Below are 8,620 nucleotides of genomic sequence, written 5' to 3'. Positions count from 1 at the left end.
GCGGTCATCTATAACTATAATTTGTTCCCACAAACCATCCGCACACTTCATTTAACAAGGGTTAACTGAGCAACTACTATGAACACCACGTTATCATCAAAAATTAACTTTCAAGAGAAAGAGTAGCCCATTTTCTTGGGGTCCATATTAGACTAAAGAACCATAAAACGCAATGGGTATTTCCAGACAAAAGTACAGGACCTAAAAATACCCATCTTCAGTTAATAAAATATTTCATAAGAGATTTTTTTTGATACTGACCAATATGTCTTTCAGACTCCTCTACATTTCTAGGTACTAGAAAGCATTTCAAGTGAGTTTAAGAATTGTTGGGAAAATTTAAGCTTTGGACATGAAATTCTCTATTAAAAGCCCTCAGGAAGCCCAGAAAGGGATAACGCACTCTCCCTGAGCCTGTTGGGAACAGCATGGGAAACTCCCCATTTCATCTGAGCGGCAATGTTTTATTAGCAGGCTATTAGGCTAGGTAATACGTGAGATCCCTAGACCCAGGTTCACTCCAAGATAAAAGTATATCCCGAGAGACTTTCTTCGTAAAGCACCTCCTTCACAATTCTGAATTGGAAAGACCCCAATGGGATGTGTGGAGTGACGCTCAAGCATTCTAAGACACAACGATTCAGGAACGACATGAGTAAGAATTGTTTGGCTATACCCGTGCACAGATTGCTAGGAAGGGAAAGAAAAAAAAGAAGGCAGAATTCAACAACTAAGAACCTGACAGGGTCTACTGAGGCCGGTTTCTACCGTATTCCCACTGCTGTCCGACACTCAGTCTGGATATAAAATATTATTAAAAATATTTCTCACTAATAGTAATGTATTTTTTGACTGATGCCCATCTCCCAGAGTCTCACGCCTATGTTCACATTTTATTTATCTAAAAGTTACTAATTAATCATAGATGCACAGATTTCCTTTATCCTTTGGACAGTTCAAGAGGCACCATCCAAACAATCTGAAACCCAGTGAGCACGGACAGTCCAAGTCTGGGATGGTGAGAGGTGCAGAAATCAAAAACTGCGGTTGCAGCTTGTGAAATCTGTGGTCCCTCAGTTACATCACTTAGGCTTGTTGTTCTTGTAAAAAAAAAAAAAGGCCATCAACCATCTTCGGAAACCTTAAATACAGACAGAAGAAAGCCATTCTGCCTGTGTGCTTTGAGCTCAGGCTTCTCTCCACCAGAGATGGGACACAACGCTACCTTCAGGGATTTTAATAAATCTAGGGAACACGGCTAGCAAAAGAGGTGCTGTCCAAATAGACTGACACGCAGGCCAATGTAGCCCCTAATGACAGAGTAAGATAATGACAGGCCCCACTCAAAATCAGCAGGAAGAGGAAGATCAATCTTGGCAGAGTGAAGGAAAAATGCTGGCTTTCTCCGTGTTAGCTCATCTCATACATATCTGGCTTCAGCAGCTGCCTAGTGCCGTGGAGCTCTGCATTAACTACACAGTGGATCAATAACAATTACACCTTCTCAAAAACATGACACATAGCAGGATTGGGCTGACATTTCACTTAGGCCAACATTGATCTCAGTGCATCTGATTCCAGCCCGAAATTCAAGTCAGGCCTAGGTTTACTTGGAATAAACACAGAGTTAAAGACAAAAAAGGAAACCAGCTGCTTGTGTCCGGGGCTGGAAGTAAACAGCACTCCCCCGAGCGGGCGAGCGGGCGAGCAGGCGAGCGCAGCTCACATTTTCAAGCCACTCTCCTTTCTGTTGCTACTAGCAATTCTGAAGTTGATCAAAGGTGATTTTTTTATATGATTTACTCACCGTGACATCAATGTTGATAATATCTCCATCCTGAAGAGGTCGGCTGAAACATAAACAGAGAGAACACAGTGATAGACAGATCTCAATAAAGAAAACCGTGAAGAGAGACGCCAAAGGACCACTACTGCGAAGCCAATGAGTTCCAAGAGTGACTGTGGTGAGGTAGGGATGGATGGCCTAACCGGATCTGACCTTGGTCTTACGTTACCCACGCCACATTTTATAAGGAATACATGGAACAAATATTGCCGCCTTAAGACCTGATGATTCCTTAAAAAGATTCCTTAAGTTTGTAAACAACCAAAACAGTAGTTGTCAATAAAAATTTACCTCCAATACCGTGTGTAGAAACCGAAGAAGGAAAAGGAAATAGGCAACGTACACATGCTGCTGTGGCTCATACACTGCTTTAAGAAACATCAAATGGAGAAGGTAGAGCCAGGCCGAAGTAAAATACCTCAAAATTTGTGTTCTGCCATAATCAGGTTCAGGAGTGTGCGTGCAGGTAGGTTTCAATCGAACCATGGTGTTTTTCAGTACGTGCTACGGATCTTAGTTTCCAAAGGAACAATACATCATTAAAAAATGATTACCTGTCAGGAATGCCATGACAGAGCACATTGTTTACAGAGGTGCAGACAGATTTTGGAAAGCGGCCATAGCCCAGAGGTGAGGGATATGCGTCACGCCTGATGATTTCCCGGTGAACTAGTGCATCTATCTCTTCAGTTGTCATGCCAACCTGGAACAGGGAGAGAAGTGTGCAGCGACAGTTGAAGACGTTTACTCTGCCTATTGACTGTGTCCACGACAACGGCACTGCCAAGGTGAGACTGGATAAGCTCACCGTGATGAATTCACGGGATGACACTAATTACTCATGACTCTGGCCACCATCCTCAAGCAAGCTCTTTTGATGCTCATTTGAGTGTATGGTGGTGTTATGTACCATGGGGGAATGGGGTGGGGGTCGTATTGATCCTTTGGGTATATGGTAGTGTTATATATCATGGAGGAATGGGGGGATCGTATTGATCCTTTGGGTGTATGGTAGTATTATATACCATTGGGGAATAGGGGGAGTCGTATTGAACCTTTGGGTGTATGATGGTGTTATATACCATGGGGGAATGGGGGGGGGTCGTATTGAACCTTTGGGTGTATGGTGGTGTTATACACCATGGGGGAATGGGGGGATCGTATAGAACCTTTGGGTGTATGGTAGTGTTGTATACCACTGGGGAATGGGGTGGGGTCATATTGAACCTTTGGGTGTATGGTGGTGTTATGTACCATTGGGGAATGGGGGGGGTCGTATTGATCCTTTGGGTTTATGGTAGTGTTATGTACCATTGGGGAATGGGGGGATCGTATTGATCCTTTGGGTGTATGGTAGTGTTATATACCATGGGGGAATGGAGGGGTCGTATTGACCCTTTGGGTGTATGGTGGTGTTATGTACCATGGGGGAATGGGGGGAGTCGTTAATGATGGGCCCCTGTTAGCCTGATTTCAACAATACATCTTCCATCAAGTCCTTCCTCTTCCTCAAGGGTCAGAGCTCTGGCTAACAGGAGCGTACAAATAAGTGTACCAGCAGAATGCTGGCTGAGGGCAGCCAGAAAGGAAGCTTTAACCACACCTTTGTAGCTTGTTGAAACACTACATGGGCGAGCTTTGCAGCAAGTGTTCTGTTGTTGGGCTATACCCCAAGCCCAGGAACCCAGTTTCACAAGCACACGAAGAATCTCCATAAAACCACACCACAAACAAAGCTCTATGCCAAAGTCGTCCCTAACGACTCCCTTAGTGATTTTCTGTGTTACTTCATATTCTCCTTACTCTTGGTTATGTTGCTATAACAGGTTGGGTACACAGATGACATAGTAAGCAAATTCACCATTGAGTCCCCACTTTGAAACTACATTTATATCTTCTTGAGGAATGTAGATGGCAGGATGTTTTGGGTTATTCTGAGAGAAGTGACTCTCATAGCAAGAATATATATGTATAATATATATTACATATACCATTCATAGACAGACAGACAGACAGACAGACAGACAGACAGACAGATCTTGCCATATTACTGTGGTTTTGTGGACTAGGCCTAGCCTTTCTTTGAAGGACACTTATAAGAGGAAGAGGCAGACTACAACATAGGACCAACACCTTCAACACAGGGAGGTAATAACGTAGGAAACAGAGGCAGAACGCTGGCAGAGGCAAAGGGCAAAGCCATTTCTCTGCCATAGGTCATCTTGGATAGGCCGAGTCGGCCAATTATCTCTAGGATCCTGCCAGTTATGATCGAATTTACAAGTTTACATTATTTCTTGAATAAACACATAGTAAAACCCTCTTTTCCCATCTTAAGGCTTAACTTGGTTAAAAAAAAATCAAATTATTAACAGATGAATGAGGGAGAGTTAAGGGAAGGGGAGAGAAAGCCCATATGTAAGTCACACTGAGGCTTGGTGAGACGCCACCTTTAAACTCTTCCCAGCCAGGAGGAGGACGTGCCGCGCCAGCCGACAAGCCTCACGAAGCCCTTGAATCTGATCTTCATTTTTAACTTCTATGCTGTCTCCCCAGTCGGGCACAATGCCTGTCGTCACATAGTCTGGCTTCTTTATGTGCTTGAGGAAAAGGGATTGAAAACGGAGATCAGAACCCAGCACGCGACAATGGCATCATTTTTTTCAGACACAGCCTCCTACTTCATGGAGTTCTGCCCTTCCTGCAGAAGCACCGACCTCCAAAGCCGGCACAACAGACCCTCCAGGCTACCCCCGGTTCCTTCCCCTGCCCTTTTGAACTTAACATGGCCTGGTGGTGCTGCTCTGGATGGTCTGTTAACCCCACCAGGCTTTGAGTTGGGTTCAGCTGAAGCAGATTTCTGGTCAAAACAAACAGCAGTTTTCTGTTCTTTACTACGCACAAGCCCATTAGAAGCACGGCCCAGAGATGAAAAAGGGCCAAGTTCCCAACCCGCACAATGGCTACTTAAGATGCGCTCTCATCTCCTTCACACCATGATAAAATGTGTGCAAAGGAGAGTTCTCAACACCGTCTGCCACTGAGTCTATGTGGAAGGGTGTCAGGTTCATGGGGCTCTACCATGCACAGGTTCTTACAGTAGGTAGCCTGACAACCGAGTACCAGAGGCCAAAATAAAACAGCTTGTCTTTCTTGACATCCTCTCTGAGGGCAATAAGTCACCTAGAATGTTTCCATCTTTAATCAAGAAGAAACAGAGTCCTCTCCTAACTCTACGCCACAACCCTGATCCCTCCTGTGGCTGGTTCTCAGGAAGCCGCTGGTGGTTTTTGTAAGGTAACACTTATACACAGTCTCTGTGTTCCCTAAGGTCTGCAGGGCCCTTCCTGGGCCAGCTGTAGCGATGCTGCTGACCTTACTACAGTAACGGTACACAGAAGTTTGGCAGGACCGAGGTTGGGGCTCTTGTGTTTGTGAAGTGTGCCATGACAGACCTTAGGATTTTCTCTTATTCCACTGATCAGAAGGGATTTTGTCTATCCATTTATGCCGCTTTTTTGTTTGTTTGTTTGCTGAGACGGTTTCTATGTGTATGCCTGGTAGTTCAAGAACTTGTTCTGTAGACCAGGTTGGCTTCCAACTCAGAGATTTGCCTGCCTCTGCCTCACAAGTGCTGGGACAAATGTCCAGCTCCTTTGTTTTTGAGACTAAGTCTCTCACTGAACCTGGAGCTCATAGGTAGCCAAAAGCCTCAGGGCGCCTCCTGTGTCCACCTCCGAATTCCCCAGCCCTAGAATTTTAAGCATTTGCCACTACTCCAGGGGCCTATGTGGGTGCTGAGGGTCTGAGCTCAGGTTCCTAACTCTGTGGTGGCAAACACTTACGGAATAGGCCATCTCTCCAGCTCAAGAGGGCTTTTCTTACTCTGGGAATAGAATGGCCTGGCTTACTGCAGCTGAGCCCTGGAGGGGCTCCTCCTCTCCTATAATTCCCCACCAACTACCATGGTTCCCCAAGTCTCCTCCCAACAAGCTTATGCTCTCATTTCTGTTCTGTGCTCAGCTTTGGTTACAACTACAGGCTGGGGAGGTGCTGGGTTGTCTCTGAAACTGGCTAAAATGCAAAACACAACACATTTCCTTTATCTACAGGTGTGTGTGTGTGTGTGTGTGTGTGTGTGTGTGTGTGTGTGTGTGTGTGTACGCAATCAAAGGTGTATTCATGTGTGCAGAGGTATGGAGGCCACAGGACAATATCTCATGTCTTCCTCAATTGCCCTTCATTTTATTTTTTTTGAGACAGGGTCTCTCACTCAATCTGGAGCTCACTGGTTTGAACCAGACCGTCTGATCAAGGATCCTTAGGGATCGACCTGTCTCTGACTCCCCTCCCCAGCGCTGGGATTATGGGCATATGTTACAGGGCTTTGTTGCTGCTGCTGTTGTTGTTGTTGCTGTTATTGTTGTTGTTGTTGTTGTGTTGTTTCACATGGACCCTGGGGAAGAATGCAGGGCCTCATGTTTGCGGAGCAAGCGCTTTACTGACCAAGCCATCTCCCCAGGTCAAGCCCTAGAGATTTCTTTTTGGTTTTATCAAAAAAAAAAAGTGTCAATTTTATGACTAATACCAAATGCTGGCTCTTTCTACGATGGCCAGACCTAAGCCAAGATAAACTTTTGGCTTTTTTGTCTCTCAATCCTTTTTTCCAAAATGGATGACTCACTTTCGGGAGGAATGCTCAGTGTGATTCATTATAAAAGTGTAAAAGGAAGGAAGCAGGTGATTTTGGTAGCAAGTCTATATTTCTTTTATTATTTTCCTTCTTCCTAAACGATGCCTTCCACCCTGAATTGCCTTGCATTTTCAAAGACAGAGAGATTGTATTTCCACAATACTGAAGCCTTCGGAGGGGATCAAGAATGTTCTAGCCTTTATTTAAATAAATAAAAAATTATTCAAAGAGAGTAGTAGTAACATAGAAATGTAGGGACTTAAAAACAACATTCAGTGTTAGTTTCCATGAATCTCTCTTAAATCAACCCAATTTTACAGTCATTTTAAAAAAATCATGAACTATAGACACATAGTTTTAATTTCATGCCAAAAGTCTAACATAAAAAATTTCCTGATTAAAAGTTCAAGTTCTGGGGTTGGGGATTTAGCTCAGTGGTAGAGCGCTTGCCTAGCGAGCGCAAGGCCCTGGGTTTGGTCCCCAGCTCCGAAAAAAAGAAAAAGAAAAAAAAAAAAGTTCAAGTTCTAAATAAGCCAAGCAATTGCTTGCCCAGGCCTTATTTTTGCTTTAATTGATATTTCAAACTACAGTATGTTGAAATAAAATGTCTCCCGTCACAATCTGAAAGGAAAAGACTAAGTTTTAAATTTATGAATCAAACGTGCTTGCTTGCACAGTCCACCTGTGCTCGCCAGCCAGAGCGGCAGCCTGTGGCAGCCTGCAGCAGGACAGTACCTCGGGGACAGGATGTGCGGGAGAGACTGCAGCCGGCGAAACCACACTGTGGGAGATATCCCTTTGTCTCCAGAAGAAATATCTTCTTTGTTGACTGCCTGCCCGCTTGTGTAAGAAGAGATGATGGAGTGGTGAAGACAGAATTCTCTGACAACCTAAGAGCAGAAACAGTATTCTGTGTTAGGAAGAGAGAAAGGGCGCTAACGGTATTGCCCTGGAAGGTGTTGCTACCTATTAGATCATTTGTCTCATTCTTTTTTGACTCAATAAAGAAAGCCCCCAAAAGAAACAGGGCGGTAGCCTTCTGGGTTCCGGTATACAGTAGCACACCATATTGACTAACTAGCACTGTTTATATAAACCTCTGACAGGGGAAAGCTTTACTCTAATAGGAAATAAACATACTGGAGGTCTGCCTTGCAGCGGGTGTGGAAAAGAACAATTTCTGCTGCGGTACCTTGTGTGACGATGTCCAGATAACCCCAGAATCCAGGGCACCATTTTGGCGGCTCTATACTCTTTAAAACTATTTTCCTTTCAAAAGCCACAGACAAATTGCCAGCTGCACTTTTGGCCTCTATGGGATTGCGACCGCGTGTTAAGTTCTGGCGCGTGAAGGCACAATACCGAAATTCATTGCGACGAATGTTCAAGTTGGTCCAAATATCAAAAATGTTTAAGTATGACCAAAGAAAGTGAATGTTTGGAATGTCGAGGTACTTATTAAAATACTAAAAGCACATCTTTTGACTCAGCAATTTATCTCTTCTAATACAGTTACCCCCCCCCTCGATGATACAATTCGAAACGATAAATTTATGGCACCATACCCTTACTTAGGAACTGTGTGGACAGAACATTGTGAAACAGTCTGATTCCAAATGGGACGCATTAACAGGGGACAGGCTAAACATATAATATAGTCTATCTACCCAACAGAAAATTCTGGGGCCATTAAGAAGAACTAAGCAAACTATGGCTGACACACCCATAATCCTAGCACTTGAGAGGCAGAGGCAGGAGTGTCAGTTCAAGGTGATCCTCCACTATATGTGAGTTTGAGGTCATCCTGGGCTACATGGGACCCTGACTTAGAAGAGTAGAAGGAGGAGGAGGAGCTATATGATCTCTGCGCATTGATTGGCAGGGCCACAAGACAGTGTTGCATTATGGGAAAAGCACAAACTGAACAACATCCACAGGAAGCCTGTTAAGTGCAGGCGAAGAGTGGACATGGTCAACATGCATTGTCCATGAGTGAGAAATTCATAAAGAATAAATAGAAAAATCATGTTCAAAAAGGAAACCCATTAGTGTAAAAGAAGCTGATATAATTATTTATATAA

General features: G+C 44.1%; 1 protein-coding gene across 5 annotated transcripts in view; it reads right to left on the bottom strand.

Moving 5' to 3' along the window:
- Nucleotides 1–8,620, bottom strand: part of Metap1d (methionyl aminopeptidase type 1D (mitochondrial)) — a 72,533-nt gene that overhangs the window by 11,867 nt on the left and 52,046 nt on the right. For 4 of the 5 annotated variants that reach the window (XR_005501905.2, XM_039105169.2, NM_001107812.2 and 1 more), the window contains exons 2-5: nt 7,275–7,429; nt 4,297–4,446; nt 2,401–2,549; nt 1,808–1,850 (exon numbers count right to left, since the gene is read on the bottom strand). Coding sequence is in view for 4 of the 5 variants with exons in the window: in XM_039105169.2 (XP_038961097.1) it covers nt 1,808–1,850; nt 2,401–2,549; nt 4,297–4,446; nt 7,275–7,429 (497 nt within the window). In the remaining variant the exon portion in view is untranslated. The remainder of the gene's footprint in view (nt 1–1,807; nt 1,851–2,400; nt 2,550–4,296; nt 4,447–7,274; nt 7,430–8,620) is intronic. The other variant, XM_039105166.2, reaches the window with a different exon arrangement.

Source organism: Rattus norvegicus, chromosome 3 (genome assembly GCF_036323735.1).
Source record: "Rattus norvegicus strain BN/NHsdMcwi chromosome 3, GRCr8, whole genome shotgun sequence".
NCBI lineage: Eukaryota > Metazoa > Chordata > Mammalia > Rodentia > Muridae > Rattus > Rattus norvegicus.
Note: the sequence above shows the minus strand (reverse complement) of the source record. Positions and strands in the feature narration are given on the sequence as shown.